We start from the raw sequence: 26,127 nt of genomic DNA, 5'->3' as shown, positions 1-26,127 counted from the left end.
GAAGTACATATATTTAAAAGTACTATTCAGAGACACAAGCAAGTTAAGAGTTGAGAATAAATTCCAAAATAATCTACCTTGTCTAAAAAAAAATGCAAAACATTAAACAAATCAAGAAGAAAGTTGTTCTTAAAAAAAAAGAAAGAGTCCCAAAATTCAAGAAAGGACCGGTTCATGAGATTACAACAAACCATTATTTTAAGTCTTCTAGATAGAATAAAATACCGGAAGTAAAAACTTCAAAATGACCAACTTCAATGTGATTTTGAAACCTGTTTAAACAAGATATAAAGGACTACAAAATCCATACCATTTATTTTACTGTACTAATTTGCCTCCAGCCTTGTAGTTGTCCATCTTGTGCACTGTAACAACCCCACTTCAGAGCCCTAATTAGCATAACCTGTAGCTTTAGATAGAACTTCTCTCAACTATAGAAGCACAGCCCACCCAAGGGGGCATGATAATTGCTCATTTAAAGAAAATCACTTATGTTTTATTAACAATAGTAAAAAAATAAAGTCAGAAAAGGACTCTTCAAGTCAGCTGCCACCAACTAGCTGTCTGACCTTGAAAAAACTCAATCCAAGACTATTCAGAGCACTGTCTAGAAGGTAAAAACACCATCACCACATCCAACTTTAAAATGTACTAATTCTTCTGTGAACCCATTTCAGTCAATAAGGCTTAAGCTCTTTACTAAATGTCATAGCATTCACTTGAGTCACACTAAATGGCACTACACTGACCCCATCATTTTATGGACTGTAATCCTTCAGCTGAGTCTTTTACCCTAGATAACGTTATGGAGTCCATAAAAGAAAGGACATCACACAGCTTTGACTAGTGAGTCACAGAGCCAGGTGAACTCTTTCAGGGACATGCTTTCTACACTTTCATACGCTGGCCACCATAATGGCAACATTTTCTCCAAGCCAAATGTCAGGTCATGAGCTTGAGAGACAGAGCATGTGAGCTGTATCTAAGTGGGCCTTGACCTGCCAGTCTGAAAGCAATTATCCTCATTTTATGTTATGTACCTAGCGATGAATTGGGGCCAGCCTTCTTCAGTTGGGTGAAGAATGGCAAGAAAAGCCAATTCTTCATGTCTGTACCAACGCACAGTACCTGAAGGTTATGTAATCCTTAGCTACTTCTTTTTTTTTCTTAAGACTTATTTATTTGAGAGAGTGAGAATGAGAGAGAGAGAGTACATGAGAGGGGAGAGGGTCAGAGGGAGAAGCAGGCTCCTCACCAAGCAGGGAGCCCGATGCGGGACTCGATCCCGGGACTCCAGGATCATGACCTGAGCCGAAGGCAGTCGCTTAACCAACTGAGCCACCCAGGCACCCAATCCTTAGCTACTTCTGAATCACATCAATATCACAGGTATTATGGCCTCACTATAACTGTACAGACAAAATATCATACCCAGATATTGTTGCCACATTTAAGATGGGACGCTGACCTTGAAAGTGAACAGAATGGTGAGAGGTCTGAAAATTAAGTCATATGATAAATCAGAAACTAAGTATCTTTAGTCTAAAGAAGACATAGAGATGTTGTAAAAACCATCTTCAAAAATTTTTCGACCTCCAAATGGCAAAACAAGGGCAAATGGGGAGGGCCTTTCTAAAATATTAGCACTGACTAAAACATGACCTGCCTTGTATATACCTGAGATCTACTCTGTTTACAACTGTTGTGATACAGAAGATACAGATACAAACTTCAGTACTTGACGGGAAGCAGAACCAGATGACCTCTCAGACTTCTTTCAACAAAATTTTGTATATGCTATAAATTGACAACAATTTGTGCATCCGTGAACAACCTCAAACTATTAGCCATGATGATCTGCTTTTCGCCATGACATGGCAGTGGTTGTTAATCTTGGTTTTAAAAGTATTAGATGCCAAATATAGGAAAGTATAGAGAAAGAATAAAAATGAACCATAATCCCACAGCCAAGACAGTCGCTGTTATCATTTGGCATAACTCCTGCCCAATCATTTTTCAAGGCATAAATATATGTATGAAAATTTGAGACAAGCTGTTTGTATACCTTCTGTTCTGATTTTTGCACTTATATGATAATCATTTTCTCAATTCCTTAATTATTTACCAAAAAAGTATGATTTTTAATGCCTACCTAATAATATAAAGTTTGGATATAGCATATTTCAAGCATTACATTAAGCACGCAGGTTATTTTTGATTAATTATTATACATATTACCACATGAACGTCCTTTTACAATGATCTTCAGACACCTCTCTGATGATGTTCTATGTATATACAAGACTGAATTTATCTTTCTTAGATATAAAAATTATTTGAATCATATGACAATCAAAGGACATAATTAAATATACACACATACACAGACTACCAAAGCAATTGCAAGGCTCCTCTGATTAGAACTAATCAAACTTAATCCTTCCTCAGAAATAGTTAATGCCACTGTCTTGAAAAATTGCTTCTAATCTTCACAAATATGTTTATATTTGCATTTTATCAGTTATTAGTGTAATTCTTATCTGTGTAATGTGAAAATTGTCCTGAAATCTTAAAATCAACCATAAATAAAGAAGTTTGTATCTCAATATTTTTCAATTAAGAAAATGTTGACAACTATAGGAATTAAGGACTTTAATCCACTCAGGGAGAGCATTTTATAAAATAATATAAAAGCCATTTTAAACTAAGACCGATAAATCATTTAACTGGACCTTTCAATTGTCATTCTATGCCAGGTATACTGCATGTCACTAATCCAGAGTCCTGCCTGGTAACAGTTCTTAAACAACCTATTTTCATGAATTCAGTTTGATTTTCCACATGAACCAATGCTTTGAGTTTGGTTTCAAGAAGAGAGAAGAATATTTTAACCGGAAAAAACTAAACTTCACCAGATACTGATTTAAGATTATTATTCAAAATCATAGTAGTAATTAGGGTATATTGACTACCATCAAGATATGTTTTACAGGAATCTTAATGACATCCCCTACTCCATGGTTGCAGAGAGAGGAATAAAAGACAAAATGGGTTTTCATAAAGCAGTTGTGTGAAATGGCTAGCAGAAATAAAGCTAAAATAGAACATGACAACTGAACTCTACAGGTGATTATACAGGCTGCTATAAACATGGACCCAACACCCAGGCTTCTCATGTCAGATAAAACGCCAAGACAGAACTTAGAAAACCAGATGAATGGATGATGAACAAGTTACTTAGATGGTCTTTTTCTTAATCTTTTCTCATCCTTATCTGCTAAATAATAGAGAGCAAATTACAAGGCATTAAAAATAGGATATCAAGGGGCGCCTGGGTGGCTCAGTCAGTTGAGTGTTCGACTCTTGATTTCAGCTCAGATCATTACCTCAGGGTCCTGGGATGGAGCCCCACATCTGGCTCTGTACTCAGCAGGGAGTCAGCTTGAGGATTCTCTCCTTTTCCCTCTGTCCTTCCCCCCCACTCTATCTCTTGCTCTCATGATCTCTCTCTCTCTCTCTCTCTCTCTAATAAATAAATAAATCTTTTAAAAAACACAGGATCAGGACACCTGGGTGGCTCAGTCAGTTAAGCATCTGCTTTGGCTCAGGTCATGATCCCAGGGTCCTGGGATGGAGTCCTAAATAGGGCTCCCTGCTCAGTGGGACTCTGCTTCTCCCTCTCCCTCTGCCCCTCCCCCCTGCTCATGTGTGTTCACTCACTCTCTCATACTCTCTCTCTCAAATAAATAAAATCTTTAAAAAAAAACAAAAAATGATTGATTCTTACCTTAACAACTTTCAAAAAGATGATTAGACAACCTATTTTGGAAGGGTTGTTCCATTTTTCTAAGTTTTATACATGGCCAGTCATAGGAGAGAACCATGACAACAAATTCTCTCACTGAAACTTACTCTCAGGGCCATGGTGTTATAATCAGGAATAAGAACTCAGCATCTCTGAATGTTAGCTTCAAGACTGAACTGCCCATTAGTGGTGACATCCATTGCTGATCACCTTTGCATAAGATTAGAATCAATGCAACTGTATAGTGCTATACAGTAATGCTGCATAGCCTTCTCCACACATCTTCAGAACTGTGACACCAAATACTCTTCACTGTATATACACCTTTTTGTAATGTTTGAATTGTGAATCATGTGGATACATTACCTTTTAAAACAAACACTAAGATTAAAACTTTAAAATATCCTGATTTTATTTAAATAGAATTTAAAATGTTTAAGCATAAAGTCTCAGTGTTAGAGAAAGTATATCATAGGCTATAATAAGTTAAACTCATTTTTAAATAATTAAACCAAAGCTTATTTCTATTACCAGAGGAATATCTATTCAACACATACAAAAAAATGACCAGTGGGAAAAGTAGAAGCAATTCTATAATTTCTGCCTTGGCCCCTGCCCCAGTAAAAAGATTAAAGAAGTCCCCTCCAAGATCATCTGAAACACTCATTTTGTGGTGCAGAGGGAAACAAATACTCCTTCCACAATTTTCCCCAGAAAACAACACTTGCTACTTTCCAGTCTTAAAATGATAAAAGTAATGTTTGCCTTAAAAGGATGAGTTTGAGGGTACTAAAAATACATCACATAGGCCACCAAACAGTATCTTATTTATGTTAGTCTTATGGTTGGCTTTCATGAAAAGCCATAGTTTATGGGTCAGTTTTCCAAACTGACACATTTTAAGACTATAAACTACCCCTACATTAAAAAGTGTTATGTGTACTTTGGGGAGAAATAATGTATATAACCTGATGCAATGGAAAACACAGCTTTCATCAATTATGATGCTGACTTGATTTTGTCTTCTTCAGCCGTTGGGATTCAGGATGCCTAAGTAAAGCACTGTGCTTTGATGAGTCACATTTGTAGCATAATCGCTATACTCAACCCCACCTAATATACTGTAACACATTTTCCCCTCTGATCTGGCCATAATCATTTCACAAGAAAAAAAAGAACTGATTAAAAGGAAACAGGACAGACAGTGAGTAAGCCATGAACAACTGCCCAAAGAACTGTAAAAACCCTGGCAGATCATTTCCATGTGTTTCAATTAAAGTTGCCATGAGAGGTGGACAACGAGCAAGAAAGAATTGATAAAGTTGTATCCATTCCCTCCTTTTTGTAAGTATAGTTAGAGCCAAAGAATAAAAAGTACAATGACTGGGGATCTTGCAAAGCATTCATACAGAAAAACATTTGGAATGTATCCAATGCAAACAGTCTGATTTATAATGCTATAAGCCAATCAGAGAATATTTAAAAAGCACTTTGTATGTATTTTTAATATACACAGAAAAAAAGGCTAAGGGTATACAAATAGTTCTCTTTCAAAGATGGGATGACAGATTACATTTTTTCTCTTTCTTCTGTGTTAATTATATATTTGTTCTAGACAATTCAGAAATGACTTGTAATAAGGAAAAAAACAAATTTAGTATAAATGACTAGGCAGTTAAAATGTATACATTAATGTGTGACAAATAACATTTACAGTTTTAGGAAAATTTTCTAATTATACTGAATTTTCCTACCGAATGATTTCCTCCATTAAGAAGTGTTTATAGGTTGAATTGTGTCCCACAAAAATCCCTATGTTGAAATCCTAATTCCCAATACCTCAGAATGTGACCTTATTTGGAAATAGGGTCACTGCAGATGTAATTAGTAAGATGAGATCACTGGGGTGAGCCCTAATCCAATATGACCTTACAAAAAGAGAAAATTTGGATAGAGAGACACACATACAAGGAGGATGCCTATAAAGGCAAAGGCAGTGATAGGGATGACACTTCTACAAGCCAAGGAACACCAAAAATGGTAAGCAAACCACCAAAAGCTTGGAGAGAGGAATGGAACAGATTCTCCCTCACAGTCTGCAGAAGGAACCAACCGTGTTGACACCTTGCTCTTGGACTCCTACTTCCAGAACTGTGAAAACAGTCAATTTCTGTTGCCACCCAGTTTGTGATACTCTGTTACAGCAGCCCTAACAAACTAACACAAAAGGTTTCCAAGCATACCACAGGAAGGCATTACACTCTGACCACACCCATTTTTCATAACTATCTGCCTTTTGGTAGACAGTGCTTGCAAAAATCAATCCTCCTTCCATATGTTCCTCTACCCCCCCACCCCCATGACTACAGTTAGGTAAGGCTACATAACTAAGTTTTCTCCAATCGAATATGAGAAGTGACATATGCCTCCAGGCCCAGGCCTTAAGACTGGGGCATACTTCCTCCATACTCTTGCTGTTTCTTACCAGCTCACATTTGGACATGGTACGCACCCAAATCAACCACAAGGATGAGGTCCATTCCATAAGGAGTAGCAGAGCTACTTCTTAGAAGGAATCCAGGTCTTTAACTGACAGCATAGGATAGAGCCACCCACCAATGGGGAATATTCTCCTTACAATGTTATAAGAAAGTAAAAGAAATAACAGTTCTTTAAGCCACTAAATCATTGGGTTTCTCTGTTATAACAGGTTAGCCTTTTGCTCTAATAGAGTACCAGAGGAAATAAAACATTTCAAACACATGCAGTAAAACACTATGTAGAAACCAGGTAAATCTCTGAAACAATAAATGTGACTCTATAGGAGAACTTCAAGTGTAAACTAAATAACTACTATTATAGCTCCAAATCTGAAACAATGTATTTGATGACCTTAGTAGTTGTTAAATTACAATTTAAACCCTTTCTGTGAATCTACCAAATCTAATTCTTAAAGATTTTTTCTTAAAGATTTTTTATCTTTTAATTTGAAAAATTTTTGTGAGAATAATTAAATTTAGTATAAGCATATTGTCATGATTTAACATACATTTTAATGGTACAAAAAACTAACATATAAAAGTCTCACACTCCTCCTCCAATCTCCTCTCTAGGGAAAGCCAGTACAAAACTTAGATATTAGAAAATACTAAGGGTGATCAAATTTTAAAGTCAACTCAAGAGAAGTTTTAATTTTGGTTTGTGATGCACACCTACAGTCAAAACCAAAACATATTCTAATAATAACCATATAGAGCCTTCATATTTGCCTAACTCTGAGAAAACTATTTTCTCATAGATGCTAATGACCAGCAATGTGACCTATTTCTTGTTCTTAAATGCTTCCCAAAATGTCACTATGTGAAACTGGAATATGTGTGAAACTAGAAGAAAGTTCCTGGAGAACAATTCAATACTTCTCCATTACTTCATTCTACTACAGATGAACCATAATGTCTACTCCTGTCTGGTCAAAACACTGAAAATTACTATAATTTGGAATGTTTGCCTTTTATTAGGTCACAGGTTTCTTTCCAGGGTGACTATCCAAATCTTGTATGGACACTTATCAGGAAGACACTCTACTGAATTAAAGAAAAAAATAAAGAGATGAAAACTATTCCCATTTAGTTATTCAGGGACTTCATTAACCTGTGACCAAGAATGGAATCTATGATTTCAACTCATGGTTTGTTGGACACACACATGTTACTGGATTCAAACATGTGTTTCTATTTAAACTGCTGGAATGTATATATGGCTCCACAAAGGGTGATAAATATTAGCAAATCTTCTAAGAATGAAGGTCCTTTATGACCAAATACACCATGTTTTGATTCAGTTTTTCAAATGTCTCAGTCACACAAAGCTGAACAATCTGCTTTTTACATCTATCCACAAGTTAAAGAACAATGAAATAAAATCCTTCCACAGAGCACAACTATCTGTACATTCACGGCCAACCCGAGGCAGATCTGTGATTTCTGCTGTCTTCTTTTCTTCCCTCATAGCAAGCCTGCCTTAGGTAGAGGCAGGGGATTCTGAAATGCCCAGGTAATGATAAGTTGGGTATTAACCATCATCAGATAATGTCAAGTAAGGGGTTTCAGGTATAGTACAGAAACTTCAACAGATGAGCCTAAAGAAGGGTGGAAAACTGTGGTCTGACACATTCTATTTGGCCAGCATAGCATTTTTAAATTTTTAAAATTTAAGTCCCTTTAGGAAAGCCCCCCCCACTCAAATAAGATACTTCACAAGATATTATATCTCACCGTGAACTAAGAGCCCCGCAGACATCATGTGTGCAAGCCAAATGTCCGAAGTGTGAATGTCACAGGAATTCTTCCAACCCTGTTTAGCCTTCTTACATTTTGTTTCTTTGCTCAGAATGCCCTCCCAGCCCACCCAAGCCTACCTCCTCAGTTAACTACTGCTCCTAAGTACTCAAGAAGTCCTTTCTTATCTCCTAAAGCCCCAGTCAAGTGCTTAACCCTCTCTGGCCCCAGACTCTCCTGCTATTTCTATGACTTTTCTGTCAGGCACCAGACTAATTCCTTCAGGGCAAGGACTATGCCTTGCTCATTTTAGTCTCTCCAGTGTGTGGAATACAGCAGGTGGTAAATAAATACTTTCAGAATGAAAAAATGGCAATACAAGTATCAGCTGAAAATATTTGCTTCCATATTCTTGGCAGAGAATGCAGAAAACAATGAAGCTGACAAAAAAGAAAAAATGTAGATCACACAGAGCAAAAAAATAAAGAGGCTGTAAAGGCCACATCTGCTTACACAGAGGTGATTTCCAAAGGTTGATGACCCTCTACAGCATCATTTAACCTCATCTATAGTTGCTGCTTTATTTCACTCCAGAACCCCTGTATATTTGTTGTTACACACATGCTTTCTGGATCCCAACAACAAAGACACAAATATAATAAATCCAAATAAATGAAAAAAGAACATGAACTTGAATCAATTTCTTTGAAAAGACAGGCATCTTCCCTTACACAAAACACTTATTTTAAAATAGAGCTGACTAGAAATAAACAATTGCTAATCATAGTTCCTCATATTCATTTTTCAATCAGGTCCACTCCTATTTCCCTTTGCTATATGTAACTAGCCAGACTGGCTTCAGTGAAGTTCAGAACTCTCAGAGGACAGTCAGGGACACGCTGGGCATGGTCACCAACAGAGGGCAAGCAGGTCTAAAGGTGTGTCTTTCACTGATTGTATTACCCCACCCATGGTCATGCTTACCGGAAATAAGGAAAGCTGTGAAGGATTCCTCTCCACATCCCAGGTCAGGTAAAGAAGGGTCAGGGAAAGGAGCAACAGGGGGTAGCAGTGAAAGAAGATAATCAGGACAGCATACCTGGCAGCCTTCGTGGACTCTGCCTCCAAGCAAAAATGTCATTAGAGTTGCTCAGGAGGAGCAAGAAGTCAGAATGGTTCCTTCCCAAACAGCATCTCATCCTTTCTTTGCCCTGAGCATCTCCAGCTGTCTCATCAAAACCTATTCCCCTTCATATGGAAGGGGAGCTTTCAGGGGCCTGTAACCACTGAGACACAGTGACTTCTCCTTAATTATCACTAAGGCAGGAGGACAAAGCAACTTACCTTCTGAAAAAAGTCTTCCCCACTTTTGCCTTTTCCTTCAGCAGCAGCTGTAAATAAAAATGTATACATTTAAAATAGTTTCTTTTTTTCAACCTATGTATTCAAAAATCTCTCAAGTATCAAGTTGAGAATAAAAAACTAATAAGCATGCCATTCTTGCTCTCCCAAAGCTCAGCACCTGCTTGAACAGGTCTCATCTAATGCAAAGTCACAAAAAAAAAAAAAAAAAACCTAATTCAATCAAATATACATCTTTAGATAATTTCACACTCTTTGAAAGACTCAGGTCTCTCTTCTCACACACAGATGAAAGTAATCTCATCCTTTCATAATTAAAGAACGACATGAACAAATGCAACTACCAATATAATCTACTATACTGCTCTAAGCACTTCCTATCTGCAACCAATCCCAGGCATGAGGTTGCCTTTTCAACTGGTGGTTCATCTCACAAGGTCTACACTCAGCTGTTTGTTCTATGCTTTCCAATGACTATATAATCTACCTGGGTTTCAGCTGCCATCATACTACTTTAATTCAGTCCTTAATTCACATTTATAAGAGAGAGACAAAACAACATGAGGATGAGGGGCGCCCGGGGGGCTCAGTCGTTAAGCGTCTGCCTTGGGCTCAGGTCATGATCCCAGGGTCCTGGGATCGAGCCCCGCATCAGGCTCCCTGCCCCGTGGGAAGCCTGCTTTTCCCTCTCCCACTCCCCCTGCTTGTGTTCCTCTCTCGCTGTGTGTCTCTCTCTGTCAAAAAAATAGATAAAATCTTAAAAAAAAAAAAAAACATGAGGATGAAACAGTAATAATGAAGGTCACAGACAACAATAAAATTTCATGTGAGATTAAAAAGTCATTACATTTGAATAATCGTTTTTATATCTAAATGGCAACCTATAAATATAGGAGAAACCCAGGTCTCTACATTCAAAAGTCTTACAACTCTGTGAACCTTCTTTTTAATATGTGGAGAGGAGTAAGCAATTTGAATAAAAGGAGAGAGGGGACAAAAGCCAATAGCAGCTTGCTTGCAAAAGCCTCAAACTGCATCTTTCAGAAGGCAAACACCAGGGGTGCCTGGGTGGCTTAGTCGGTTAAGCACCTGACTCTTGATTTTGGCTCAAGTCATGATATTAGAGTCGTGACATCGAGCCCTTGCTGGGCTCTGCGCTAGGTGTAGAGCCTGCTTAAGACCCTCTCTCTCCCTCCTCCTCTCCCCTCCTCCTCCCTGACACCCACTCCCAATTCATGCTCTCTCTCTCTTAAAAAAAAAAATAAAAGGAAAACAAACACCAAACAGGTTTCAAATTCAGGTGCACGGTGGACCAGTGGTTAACTGGAGAAACCACCCCCTGGTCAAGACAAGGAAATGAGCCAGAGCAAGAACTCCTGGACAATGAAATCTGGAAGACCATGGTACCCCAAACACCTAATGGTCAATACTGTCAAGGGACACTGTGCGTACATGCATATACATGTGTGTATGTGTGTCCAGGACACTTATTAAAATTATTAAAGACTCCTGTATGTCAACTACACCTCAATTTAAAAAAATTATTAATGACCCAAAAAATGTGGCAGATCATTCTGTTAAGTAGAAGACTCAAAACTCAAAGAAATTCCCTCAAAGAAACATCAAGTATTAAAATTTAGACACCTTCTATAATCTTGTAAAAATGTATATTTTTATCAACATGTTTTCATCCAAAAAAACAGAACACAGAGTACATGTTTCTGTGATTTCCAAAGACAGTTTGAGGAAATGTATGAAAACAAGAGCTAGGGGCGCCTGGGTGGCTCAGTCGGTTAAGTGTCTGCCTTCAGCTCAGGTCATGATCTCAGGGTCCTGGGATCGAACCCCAAGTTGGGCTCCCTGCTCAATGGGGAACCTGCTTCTCCCTCCCCCCCCCGTTTGTGCTCTCTCTTGCTCTCTCTCTCTCATAAAATCTTAGAGAAAAAAAAGGAAAACAAGAGCTAAAAAGAAATAAAAAATTTAAAACTCTATTCTAATGGCAGGCTAAACAACAGCCACTCAAAGATGTTCATGTGCTAATTCCTGGAACCTATGAATATGTTACTTTATGTGGCAAAAGGGATTTTGCAGATGTGATTAAATTAAGGCTCTTGAGATAGGGAGACGATCCTGAATTACCCAGGTGGGCCCAATGTCATCACAAGGTCCTTGTAAGAGGGAAGCAGGAAGGTCAGAAGCCAAGAAGGTGATGTAACAACAGAAGCAGAGGGAGAGCAGGACATATAACAAAGAAAGGAGAGGTCAGGGTAGAACTGCTGGTTTTGAAGACGGACAAATGGGGCCAACAAGCTAAGGAACACAGGTAGCCTCTAGAAGCTGGGAAAGGCAAGGAAATGGATTCTCCCCTGGAGCCTCTGGAGGGAGCATGGCCCTGCCAACACCCTGATATATGCCAATGAAACCCATTTCAGACTTTTGAATGCTGGAACTATATGAATAAATTTATGTTGTAAACTATTATGCTTGTAATTTGTTACAGCAGCAAAAAACAAAACAAAACAAAAAAACATGCAAAAAAAAAACCCTAATACATAATGCCAATACCATTTTAACTTTACTTTCTGTACAAATACCATACCTCCAACAGCATGAACTGAGCAAAGAAACTGAGCAAAGACATGTGAGCATCTGAGTCACACATTTCCACAAATAGGTTCCTGGAAGTTAACTCTACAAATTATGATTTTCACTCTCTAATTTGGAAATATGTCAATATTAAAACAAAACAAAAAAAAACGAAAAAGGAAGGGCGCCTGGGTGGCTCAGTCAGTTAAACAACTGGCTCTTCATCTCAGCTCAGGCCTTGATCTTGGGCTCGTGAGCTCAGGCCCCGCACTGGGTTTCACACTGGGCATGGAGACTACTTAAAAAATAAAAATAAATTAACAAAAAAAAACACAAAAAGCAAATTTGACCAAAAAAAAAACAAAAAAAAACAAAGCTTATACTTTCTAAATAAACTGGAAAATATGGGTGATCCTAGCTAGAGGGGCTACCTAGGCAAGACAAAAGGTTTAGTGCCTAAACCTAATGACACAAAACTAGTAAGTGCCTTGGGGGCACTTCAACTCAGCCACCTCTTGAGCTTTCTCCTTATCTCTAAAGCAAAAAATTGTTTGAAGGGGCCCTACTCAATGACAAAACAGCTTGGCGATCAAAATTGCATAGTGTGGCACAACAATCTGAAAAAATTCCATTGACATTGAGGAAACTCTTCTTTTAAAAGAAACTTTAGAATCAAAGATATTTTCAAAGGCCTATCAAGCAAGACAGGACTATCAAGACGCCTTTCACCCACAGGGATCTCCTTCACAACTTAGAATTCATCATTTTAAATTTCATAATACAATTACATTTTATTATAGACATTTCCTTTAGGACACTTATTTTGCTCACCATAAACTCATTATGTCACAACCTTGAAATGCCCCTTCATTCCAAGTCCAACTAAACAGACTTCACAGAATGGCCTTTCAATCCCTGGATGAATAAAAAAAGGGGGAGAGGATTTTCCTTAAACCCAAATTATAATTAACTATGTTCCAGAAAAACATCTAAAATTTAAAAGAAAGGGGCACCTGGGTGGCTCAGTCGTTAAGCGTCTGCCTTTGTCTCAGATCATGATCCCAGGGTCCTGGGACTGAGCCCCACATCGGGCTCCCTGCTCAGCGGGAAGCCTGCTTCTCCCTCTCCTACTCCCCCTGCTTGTGTTCCCTCTCTCACTGTGTCTCTCTCTGTCAAATAAATAAATAAAATCTTTAAAATAAATAAAATAAAATAAAATTTTAAAAAACCTTCACCTTTAGTAACCTTGGGAGGTCAAGGGAAAGAGGAAGCAAGGATAGTCACTAGCACCAAAAATACACCAAAATTCTTTGGCCTTTTTCTTTCTAAGTATTTACATATAAGAAACTCCAAATCTGAGCCTAATTTCCCCCTAAATCCTGAGTAGTGTCCATTCCTTAAGCCCACCAAGTACCCTAGTAAGAGACTCTGACCAGATCCTTAGGGAGATCATTGTCTCAGGTACAAACCATGGTTAGTCCATGTCATGGGCGCTTTATAGTAACTATTCCTTATCTCATTCCCAGGTTGCTGGGTCTCCTGCCAGACTTTTACTGACCCTATCTATGCAAGCAAAGCTGTCAAGGCCATAGAGGCCAATTAAGGGAGAACAACATAACACCAAAAGTATTCTCTCAGCCACCTCAAATCTGAGAACTCAATTCTCAAATAGTCCAAATTCCTCAGTATTAAAATATACACTCCTCTGAAGAAGTGAGAGATTGTGGGGAGGAGGTTTGCAGAATATTTACTTCTCAATATAAACTCAGGTATTTAATAAGTTCATTTTTTAGATGCAGGAAAGAATAGAAAGTTCACTCTTTCATTCCATGAATATCTAAGTCCTGTGCTGGTCAATCAAAATTGTCAAGGCCCTGACCTCATTCAACTTACAATCTTGGCCCATATATTCACAGCCACCCACTAGTAAGATAGAGCCAAAATCAAAATTTAATTTTAGGGACAACATCCCAAAGATCTTTTCATGGTCACAACTCCAACCAAACTAAACTTAATAGAAACTTAATTTAGCTATTTCTCTTAGGACAATGTACTAAAAAGCTACTCATTTTACTCTTAATCCAACATTACAGCTGGGCAGCTCCTGCCAGGCCTGAAGAATAAAGGGTACTTTCAGGAAGATCATCAAAGAGTTGGATTTAAAAAAAGAAAAAAACATGAGATATGATAATATCTAGACTCAATGGCTGTCTTTTCACTATGGTTGGCGGGGCAAATGTTGCCTGTGAAATGAGCCAAGCCATCCTGATGTCAAGGCATTCCTTGACCTTTGAAGTCTGACTATATTCTGTGGTGTAACAGTTCTTCAGAGTCTTCACATTCTTAAACACCGATACACCCTCATCTTTTTCATTCCACAGTACCATGAACACACACAAAATGATTTAGCAGGCTTTTTCTAACTGTCTTTATAACATGACTTCTGCCTGATGTTCCAAAATTTAGTCATTTGATTGTAAAAACCCTGGATTATTCTTGCCAATGAAAGCAACTGTCTTTATTTTCATGACACAGAACTGCAAGAATAAATTACTTCAGTACTACTGAAATATGGCTTCACAGATTGTGCAGGTAAAGCATTTCATATTTTAAGCTGAACAATTCATTTTTATGTTCATTATAATTTCTCCAATGCTTTGCCATATTTTATTTGATATTTTTGCTTCACAAGAAACATGGGATGGCAAAATCCACAGCCAATAAAAACAGCAAAAGTTGAAACAGGTGTAAACTATTATACTCCCCCAAACTACAGGGCAAATTTAGTTAATTACTGAATTAAAGGGGGGGGCTCAATTTTAAATTCTTTGTAGGGCATATGGAAACTTGTTTAAATATCCCTTTCACTCTAAAATGCTTTTCCATTATAACAGCTGATGCTTTCTGGAGTCAAATCTAAAAACACAAGGACTATGTATTCATATTTAAAACACAGTATGGAATATCTTTAAACACTCCCTGGATAGTGTTCCCCTGTGGAATCTGAGCCAAAAAGCAAAACAAAACAAACAAAAACAGTTCAATATAAAAATAAATGAGAAATAATTCTTCAAATCTATAAAGATTCAAGGCATTTTTCCCTTTTTCTTAACCCAATTGTAGCACATTTGCAACTAAGAAGGCTGCTGTATGTGAAGGTCACCTGAGAAATAAATGTGAACATTTAGGTAGCCTAATCATCCGCAAAAATACTAAAATTTTAAAACATTCACTTATCAGATCAATTTAATCAATATGCTAAAAGAGCTATGCAAGATACTTTATTCTGTGTATTATTGTTTTCAGAAAACTTCCATGACAATTGAGCCAATTTCACTGAAAGAGGAATCATAAAAAGATGTAGAAGATGCAGTTATTATACACTCCCAAAGAACTTTTTATGTACATGAATCATATCTAACACTCCAGAGTGGCATGCAAAGTTCTGAGAATTGATTGAATAGTAGACATTAAGCCTATTCTTAAAGTTTTTTCAATTTTCAAGTCATTCGAATACCTAGTAAACTGAAAAACACTCCAGGTTTAAACATCAGTAATGAACAGTGGCTTCTGAAAATTACATATCACAGTAAGTGTGAGGATTTTCAGACTTCATCTTTCCTAAAACTCCCTACCTGCTTTCAGAATTCACAATGAACAAATCACACTCACCTGCTTTAAAAAAATAAATTAAAAAACAAGAAAAACATGTAGGTGTATAGAGAAAAATCAAGAAGAAACAGACAAAAAAAATTTCTTTTCAGGGCGCCTGGGTGGCTCAGTCAGTTAAGTGTCTGCCTTCATCTCAGGTCATGATCCCTGGAGTCCCAGGAATGAGTTCCGCATCAGCCTTCCTGCTCAGCAGAGAGCCTGCTCCCTCTGACCCTCCCCCCTCTCGTGCCTTTTCTTTACACTTTCTCTCAAATAAATGAATAAAATCTTAAAAAAAAATTTTTTTTTCCTTAAAATAGTGGTTGGTAATTTGAGGATGGTTTTCTTTTTCAGTCTAATGCTTTTCTTAAATACTGTTTTTGTTGTTGTTGTTGTTGTTTTGCAGTTAAAAATCCCCATGTTCAGGAGAGACTGGAGGAAGATGGTAGTGGAGTAGGAGGTCCCTAGGCTTGCCTCATCCCAGAAACACAACTACATAACTATCAAATCATCCTAAATACCCCAGGAATTGACCTGAAGACTGTCAGAACAAACTCCACAACTGACGGTGGAGAGGAGGCCCCCTCAAAGAGCACATGCAGCATGCACTGGATATACTCCCCGAGCGTCAGGCCTTTGGGAACAACACTGCAGGGCACTACAGGACCTCTTCATGAGGCCATTACTTTCAGGGACAGGAAACACAGCTGACTTTGCTAACACACAAAAGCAGGCATGGAGACTTAGACAAAATGAGAAGACAGAGGAATTTGTCCGAAATGGAAGAACAAGACAAAGCCACAGCCAGAGATCTAAATGAAACAGATATAACTAACATGCCTGATAAAGAATTTAAAGTAATAATCATCAATGGACTGTAGAAAAGAGTGGGAGACATGAGTGAGACCCTTAACACAGAGATAAGGAGAAACATAGCAGAGATAAAAGGCTCAATAAACAAAATCTGAAACATGCTTGATAGAATAAACAGCAGGCTGGGGGCGCCTGCATGGCTCAGTCAGTTAAGCATCTGCCTTTGGCTCAGGTCATGATCCCAGGGTCCTGGAATCAAGCCCCACATTGGGCTCCCTGCTCAGCAGGGAGCCTGTTTCTCCCTCCCCCTTTCCCTGTTGTTCCCCCTGCTGTGTGCTCTCCCCCCTCGACAAATAAATAAATAAAATATTAAAAAAAGAAAGAAAAAGAATAAACAGCAGGCTGGAAGAAGCAGAGGAAGAAATCAATGACTTAGAAGACAGAGTAATGGAAAGTAATCAAGCGAACAAAAAAGAGAAAAAAGAATTACCCAAAATGAAAATTGACATGAGGAACTCCATGACTCCATCAAATGTAATAACATTCTTATTAGAGGAGTCCTTGAAGACAATGAAACCAAAAAGAGGGCAGAAAATCTATTTGAAGAAATAATAGCTGAAAACTTCCATAATCTGGAGAAGGAAACAGATATCCAGATCCAGGAGGCACAGAGAACACTCAGCAGAATCAACAAAAGCAGATCCACACCAAAATATATTGTAATTAAAACTGCAAAATATAATGATGAAGAAAAAACTTTAAAAGCAACAAAACAAAAGAAGGCAGTAACTTACAAGGGAAAACCCATAAGACAGAAACTTTCCAAGCCACAAGGGAGTGGCATAATATACAGAAAGTGCTGAACTGGAAAAATCTGCAGCCGAGAATATTCTATCCAGCAAGGCTATCATTCAAAAGAGGAGAGATAATTTCTCAGACAGACAAAAACCAAAGGAGTTCATGGCCACTGCAAGAAATACTAAAGGGGACTCTGTAAGTGGAAAGGAAAGACCAAATGTGACGGTATGAAGAAAAAACAAAAGCAGTAAAAATTAGTATTTCTGTAAAAAAAAAGAAATTCAGTCAAGGAACTCATAAAATAAAAGGATGGAAAATATGACAACATATACCTAAAACATGGTCAGAAGAGAAGTAAAGAATGGTTCAAACTTAAATGACCATCAATTGCATATAGACTGCTATATGGAAAACATATTATATACCAACTTAATGGTAACCACAAATCAAAAATCACTAATATATATGCAAAGAACAAAGAGAAGGAAATCCACATATATCACTAAGCAAAACCAGAAAAGGAGGAAACAGAGAAAGACAAGAAAAGATCAGAGAAAATCTTCAGAAACAACCACACAACAAATAATAAAATGGCAATAAATACACATCTATCAAAAACCACTTTGAATGTAAATGGATTAAATGCTCCAATCAAAAGACAAAGGGTGACAGAATGGATTAAAAAAAAAAAAAAGACCCACCTATATGCTGCCTATAAGAGAAGCATTTTAGACTTAACACCTACAGATGGAAAGTGAGGGAATGAAGAAACATTTATTACGCAAATGGAAGTCAAAAGAAAGCCAAATTCACAATAGTTATATTGGACAAAATAGACTTTAAAACAAAGACTGTAAAAACAAAGGACACTATGTAATAATGAAGGGAACAACCCAACAAGAAGATAACAACTGTAATATTTATGCATCAACATGGGCACACCCAAATAAAACAGTTAATTACAAACATAAAAGAACTAATTGATAATATTACAACAATAGTAGGGGGCTTTAACACCCCACTTACATCAATAGACAGATCATCTAAAGAGAAAATCAACAAGAAAACAATGGCTTTGCATGACACACTAGACCAGATGGATTTAACAGATATATTCGAACATTCCATCCTAAAACAGCAGAATACACATTCTTTATAAGCGCATATGGAACATGCTCCAGAATAGATCACATATTAGGCCACAAAACCAACATCAACAAATTCAAAAAGATTGAAGTCATATCATGTATCTTTTCTGACCAAAAGTTTATGAAAATAGAAGTCAACCATAAGAAAAATGTGGAAAGACCACAAATACATGGAAGCTAAATAATAGGCTGCTAACCAATGAATGAGTACCTTACACCTAAAGAAAGAAGAACAAACAAAACCTAAAACCAACAGAAAGAAGGAAATAATCAATACTAGAGCAGATGGGGCACCTGGGTGGCTCAGTCAGTTAAGCATATGACTTCAGCTCAGTTCATGATCTTGGGGTCCTGGGATGGAGCCCAGCGTCAGGCTCCCTGCTCAGCAGGGAGTCTGCTTCTCCCTCTCCCTCTCCCTCTGCCTCTTCCCCTTACTTGTGCTCTCTCTCTCTCAAATAACATCTTTAAAAAAAAAAAAAGCAAAATACACGATATACAAACTTAAAAAACAATAGAAGAGATCAATGAAACCGGGAGCTAGTTCTTTGAAAAAAAATCAACAAAATTGATAAACCTAGCCAGACTTATCAAAAAGACAAAGGACTCAAATAAGTCACAAATGAGAGAGGAGAAATAATAACCAACTACACCACAGAAATACAAAAAATCCTAAAAGAACATTAGGAAAAACTATATGCCAACAAATTGGACAACCTAAAAGAAATGGGTAAATTCCTAGAAACATATAAACTACCAAAACTGAAACAGGAAGAAATAGAAAATCTGAACAGACCAAAACCAGCAAAGAAATTGAGTCAGTAATCAAAAAGAAATCCCAACAAACAAAAGTCCAGGACCACATGTCTTAACAGGCAAATTCTACCAAACATTTAATGGAGAGTTAATATCTATTCTTCTCAAACTATTCCAAAAAACAGAAAAGGAGGAAAAACTTCCAAATTCATTCTATGAAGCCAGCATTACCCTGATACCAAAACCAGATAAAGACACCACAAAACAAGAAAATTACTGCCCAATATCTCTGATGTCCATATATGCAAAAATTTCCAATCCTCAAAAGTACTAGCAATCCAAATCCAACAATATGTTAAAAAAAAATCATTCACCACGATCAAGTGGGATTTATTTCTGGGTTGCAAGGGTGGTTCAATATCTGCAAATCAATCAACGTGATACATCACATCAATCAGAGAAAGGATAAGAACCTTTCAATAGATGCAGAAAAAGCATTTGAGAAAGTACGACATCCATTCATGATAAAAGCCCTGAACAAAGTAAGTTTAGAGAGAACATAACCCAACATAATAAAGGCTGTATATCAAAAACCCACAGTGAACACCATATTCCATGGGGAAAAACTGAGAGCTTGCCCCCTAAGGTCAGGAACAAGACAAGGATGTCTACTCTCACCACTTTTATTCAACACAGTACTGGAAGTGCTAGCCACTGCAGACAACAAAAAGATATAAAAGACATCCAAATCTCTAAGGAAGAAGTAAAACTTTCACTATTTGCAAATGACATGATACTATATATAGAAAACCTGAAAAACTCCACCAAAAACTGCTAGAACTGATAAATTCAGTAAAAATCACAGGACACAAAATCAATGTACAGAAATCTGTTACTTTTGTATACACTAATAATGAAACAGCAGAAAAAGAAATCAAGAAAACAATCGCATTTACAATTGCACAAAAAAAAATAAGATACATAGGAAAAAACCTAACCAAAGAAGTGAAAGACCTGTACTCTGAAAACTGTAAAACACTGATGAAAGAAACTGAAGATGACACAAAGAAATACAAACACATTCCATGCTCATGGACTGGAATAACAAATATTGTGAAAATGTCTAGACTAACAAAACCAGTCTACATATTTAATGCAATCCCTATCAAAATACGAACAGCATTTTTAACAGAACTAGAACAATTCTAAAATTTGTATGGAACCATAAAAGACTCCAAACAAACAAAGCAATCTTGAAAAAGGAAAGCAAAGCTGGGAAGCATCACAATTCTGGACTTCAAGTTGCATTACAAAGTTGCAGTAATCAAAACAGGATGGTACTGGCACAAAAATACATACATAGATCAATGTAACAGAATAGAAAACCCAGAAATAAACCTACAACTATATGGTCAATTAATCTCTGACAAAGCAGGAAAGAATATTCAGTGGGAAAAAGACAGTCTCTTCAACAAATGGTGTTGGGAAAACTGGACAGCAACAAGCAAAAGAAGGAAACTGGACCACTTTTTTATTCCATACACAAAAATAAATTCAAAATGGATGAAAGACTTAAATGTAAGACCTGAAACCATAAAAACCTGGAAGAAAGCACAGGCAGTAACTTCTTTGTCGTCAGCTGTAGCAACTTTTTTCTAATAGGTCCCCTGAGGCAAGGGAAATAAAAGCAAAAAGAAAAAATTAGGACTACATCAAAATAAAAAACTTCTTCTGATATCCTACTTAAAGGGTCTATCCAACAAGAAGATCTAACAATTGTAAATATCTATGCCCCGAACATGGAAGCAGACAATTATATAAGGCAATTAAAAACAAAAGCAAAGAAACACATTGACAACAATACAATAATAGTGGGGGAATTTAACACCTCCCTGAATGAAAAGGACAGATCATCTAAGCACAGGATCAACAAGGAAATAAAGACTTTAAATGACACACTGGACCAAATGGACTTCACAGACATATTCAGAACATTCCATCCCAAAGCAATGGAATACACACTCTTCTCTAGTGCCCATGGAACATTCTCCAGAATAGATCACATCCTAGGTCACAAATCAGGTCTCAACCGGTACCAAAAGATTGGGATCATTCCCTACATATTTTCAGACCACAATGCTTTGAAACTAGAACTCAATCCCAAGAGGAAAGTTGGAAAGAACTCAAATACATGGAGGCTAAAGAGCATCCTACTAAAGAATGAATGGGTCAACCAGGAAATCAAAGAAGAATTTAAAAAAATTCATGGAAACCAATGAAAATGAAAACACAACTGTTCAAAATCTTTGGGATGTAGCAAAGGCAGTCCAAAGAGGAAAGTATATTGCAATACAAGCCTTTCTCAAGAAACAAGAAAGGTCTCAAATACACAATCTAACCCTACACCTAAAGGAGCTAGAGAAAAAAGAGTAAATAAAGCCTAAACCCAGCAGGAGAGGAGAAATAATAAAGATCAGAGCAGAGGTGCCTGGGTGGCTCAGTTGTTAAGCGTCTGCCTTCAGCTCAGATCATGATCCCGGGGTCCTGGGATGGAGCCCCGCATCAGGCCCCCTGCTCAGCGGGAAGACTGCTTCGCCCTCTTCCACTCCCCCTGCTTGTGTTCCCTCTCTCGCTCTCTCTCTGTCAAATACATAAATAAAATCTTTAAAAATAAATAAATAAAGATCAGAGCAGAAATCAATGATATAGAAACCAAAACAAGAGTAGAACAGATCAAAGAAACTAGGAGCTGGTTCTTTGAAAGAATTAACAAGATTGATAAACCCCTGGCCAGACTGATCAAAAAGAAAAGAGAAATGACCCAAATCAACAGAATCATGAATGAAAGAGGAGACCACCAACACCAAAGATATACAAACAATTATAAGAACATAATATGAGCAACTATATGCCAGCAAATTAGATAACCTGGAAGAAATGGATGCACCCCTAGAGATCTATCAACTACCAAACTGAACCAGGAAGAAATAGAAAACCTGAACAGACCTATAACCACTAAGGAAATTGAAGCAGTCATCAAAAATCTCCCAAAATACAAAAGCCCAGAGCCAGATGGCTTCCCAGGGGAATTCTACCAAAAATTTAAAGAAGAACTAATACCTATTCTCCTGAAACTGTTCCAAAAAATAGAAATGGAAGGAAAACTTCCAAACTCGTTTTATGAGGCCACCATTACCTTGATCCCAAAACCAGACAAAGACCCCATCAAAAAGGAGAATTACCAACCAATATCCTTGATGAACATGGATGGAAAAATTCTCACCAAAATACTAGCCAATAGGATCCAACAGTACATTAAAAGGATTATTCACCACGACCAAGTGGGATTTATCCCTGGCTGCAAGGTTGGTTCAACATCTGGGAATCAATCAACGTGACACAATACATTAACAAAAGAAAGAACAAGAATCATATAATCCTCTCAACAGATGCAGAAAAAGCATGTGACAAAGTACAGCATCCTTTCTTGATCAAAACTCTTCAGAGTGTAGGGATAGAGGGTATATATACCTCAATATCATAAAAGCCATCTACGAAAAACCTACAGCAAATATCATTCTCAATGGGGAAAAACTGAGAGCTTTACCCCTGAGGTCAGGAACGTGGCAGGGATGTCCACTATCACCACTGCCATTCAACATAGTATTAGAAGTCCTAGCCACAGCAATCAGACAAGAAAAAGAAATCAAAGGCATCCAAATCGGCAAAGAGGAAGTCAAACTCTCACTCTTTGCAGATGATATGATACTGTATGTGGAAAACCCAAAAGACTCCACCCCAAAATGGCTAGAACTCATCCAGGAATTCAGTAAAGTAGCAGGCTATAAAATCAATGTACAGAAATCAGTGGCATTCCTATACACCAACAACAAGACAGAAGAAAGAGAAATTAAGCAGTCGATCCCATTTACAAATGCACCCAAAACCATAAGATACCTAGGAATAAATCTGACCCAAGAGGCAAAGGAACTGCACTCAGAAAAATATAAAATACTCAGGAAAGAAATTGAGGAAGACACAAAGAAATGGAAAAACGTTCCATGCTCATGGATTGGAAGAAAAAATATTGTGAAGATGTCAATGCTACCTAGAGCAATCTACACATTCAATGCAATCCCCATCAAAATACCATCCACTTTTTTCAAAGAAATGGAACAAATAATCCTAAAATTTGTATGGAACCAGAAAAGACCCTGAATAGCCAGAGGAATGTTGAAAAAGAGAAGCAAAGCTGGCGGCATCACAATTCCGGACTGCCAGCTCTATGACAAAGCTGTCATCATCAAGACAGTATGGTACTGGCACAAACACAGACACATCAATCAATGGAACAGAATCGAGAGCCCAGAAATGGACCCTCAACTCTATGGTCAACTAATCTTCGACAAAGCAGGAAAGAATGTCCAATGGAAAAAAAGACAGTCTCTTCAACAAATGGTGTTGGGAAAATTGGACAGCCACATGCAGAAGAATGAAACTGGACCATTTCCTTACACCACACACAAAAATAGACTCCAAATGGTTGAAAGACCTAAACGTGAGACAGGAGTCCATCAAAATCCTAAAAGAGAACACAGGCAGCAACCTCTTCGACCTCAGCCACAGCAACTTCTTCCTAGAAACATCGCCGAAGGCAAGGGAAGCAAGGGCAAAAATGAACTATTGGGACTTCAAGATAAAAAGCTTTTGCACAGCAAAAGAAACAGTCAACAAAACCAAAAGGCAACCGACAGAATAGAAGAAGATATTTGCAAATGACATATCAGATAAAGGGCTAGTATCCAAAATCTATAAAGAACTTATCAAACTCAACACCCAACGAACAAATAATCCAATCAAGAAATGGGCAGGAGACATGAACTGACATTTTTCCAAAGAAGACATCCAAATGGCCAACAGACACATGAAAAAGTGCTCAACACACTCGGCATCAGGGAAATCCAAGTCAAAACCTCAATGAGATATCACCTCACACCAGTCAGAATGGCTAAAATTAACAAGTCAGGAAATGACAGATGTTGGTGGGGATGTGGAGAAAGGGGAACCCTCCTACACTGTTGGTGGGAATGCAAGCTGGTGCAACCCCTCTGGAAAACAGTATAAAGGGTCCTCAAAAAGTTGAAAATAGAGCTACCATACAACCCAGCAATTGGACTACTGGGTATTTACCCCAAAGATACAAATGTAGGGATCGAAGGGGTATGTGCACCCCGATGTTTATAGCATCAATGTCCACAACAGCCAAACTGTGGAAAGAGCCAAGATGTCCACTGACAGATGACTGTATAAAGAAGAGTGGTATATATACAATGGAATATTATGCAGCCATCAAAAGGAATGAGATCTTCCCATTTGCAAAGACGTGGATGGAACTGGAGGGTGTTATGCTGAGTGAAATAAGTCAATCAGAGAAAGACGTGTATCATATGACCTCACTGATATGAGGAATTCTTAATCTCAGGAAACAAACTGAGGGTTGCTGGAGTGGTGGTGGGGTGGGAGGGATGGGGTGGCTGGGTGATAGACATTGGGGAGGGTATGTGCTATGGTGAGCGCTGTGAATTGTGCAAGACTGTTGAATCACAGATCTGTACCTCTGAAACAAATAATGCAATATATGTTAAGAAAAAAAAATGATAGCAGGAGGGGAAGAATGAAGGGGGAGAAATTGGAAGGGGAGACGAACCATGAGAGACGATGGACTCTGAAAAACAAACTGAGGGTTCTAGAGGGGAGGGGGTGGGGGGATGCGTTAGCCTGGTGATGGGTGTTAAATAGGGCAAGTTCTGTGTGGAGCACTGGGTTTTATGCACAAACAATGAATCATGGAACACTGCATCAAAACTAATGATGTAGTGGTTGGTGATTAACATAACAATAAAAAATTAAAGGGAAAAAAAGCTTCTTCTGCATAGTGAAGGAAACAATCAACAAAACTAAAAGGCAAACTATGGAATGGAAGAACTTATTTGCAAACAAAATATCTTTTTTTTTAAGATTTTATTTATTTATTTGAGAGAGAGAGAAAGAGAGCACGAGGGGCAGAGCGAGAAGCAGACGCCCCACCGAGCAGGGAGCCCGATGCGGAACTCGATCCCAGGACCCAGGATCATGACCCGAGCCTAAGACAGACGCTTAACCAACTAAGCTACCCAGGCACCTGCAAACAACATATCTGATATGTTAGTCTCCAAAATATATAAAGAACTTATACAATTCAACATCCAAAAAACAATTTAAAAAATGGACAGAACACATGAACAGACATTTCTCCAAAGAAAACAACCAAATGGCTAATAGATGAGCATCTATTTCTCATCATCACTTACCGTCAGGGAAATACAAATCAAAACTACAATGAGATACCACCTCACACCTGTCAGAATGGCTAAAATCAACAAAACAAGAAACAACAGGTGTTGGCAAGGGGGAACCCTCTTGCACTGTTGGTGGGAATGCAAACTGGTGCAGTCACTCCAGAAAACAATATGGAGTTTCCTCAAAAAAGTAAGAAATATCCTACAATCCAGCAATTGCATTACTGGATATATTTACCCAAAGAATATAAAAACACTAATTCAAAGGGATACATGCACCCCAATGTTTATAGCAGCATTATTTACAATAGTGAAGTTATGGAATCAGCCAAGTGTCCATCATTTGATGAACAGGAAAAGAAGATGTGGAATATATATACAAGGGAATATTATTCGGCCATTAAAAAGAATGAACTCTCCTAGAGGGGAGGGGGGTGGGGGGATGGGTTAGCCTGGTGATGGGTATTAAAGAGGGCATGTAGTGAATGGAGCACTGGGTGTTATATGCAAACAATGAATCATGGAACACTACATCAAAAACTAATGATGTAACGTATGGTGATTAACCTAACATAATAAAATTAAATTAAAAAAAA

The 26,127-nt window shown here is 37.8% G+C and overlaps 1 protein-coding gene across 3 annotated transcripts in view; it reads right to left on the bottom strand.

Annotated features, from left to right (window-relative positions):
- The window catches only part of BICC1 (BicC family RNA binding protein 1), a 306,344-nt gene that overhangs the window by 171,411 nt on the left and 108,806 nt on the right, over positions 1-26,127 (bottom strand). For all 3 annotated transcript variants that reach the window (XM_027596826.2, XM_027596824.2, XM_027596825.2), the window contains exon 2: positions 9,427-9,473. In XM_027596826.2, coding sequence (XP_027452627.1) covers positions 9,427-9,473 — 47 coding nt within the window. The remainder of the gene's footprint in view (positions 1-9,426; positions 9,474-26,127) is intronic.

This window comes from Zalophus californianus, chromosome 15 (genome assembly GCF_009762305.2).
Source record: "Zalophus californianus isolate mZalCal1 chromosome 15, mZalCal1.pri.v2, whole genome shotgun sequence".
NCBI classification, from domain to species: Eukaryota; Metazoa; Chordata; class Mammalia; order Carnivora; family Otariidae; genus Zalophus; species Zalophus californianus.
Note: the sequence above shows the minus strand (reverse complement) of the source record. Positions and strands in the feature narration are given on the sequence as shown.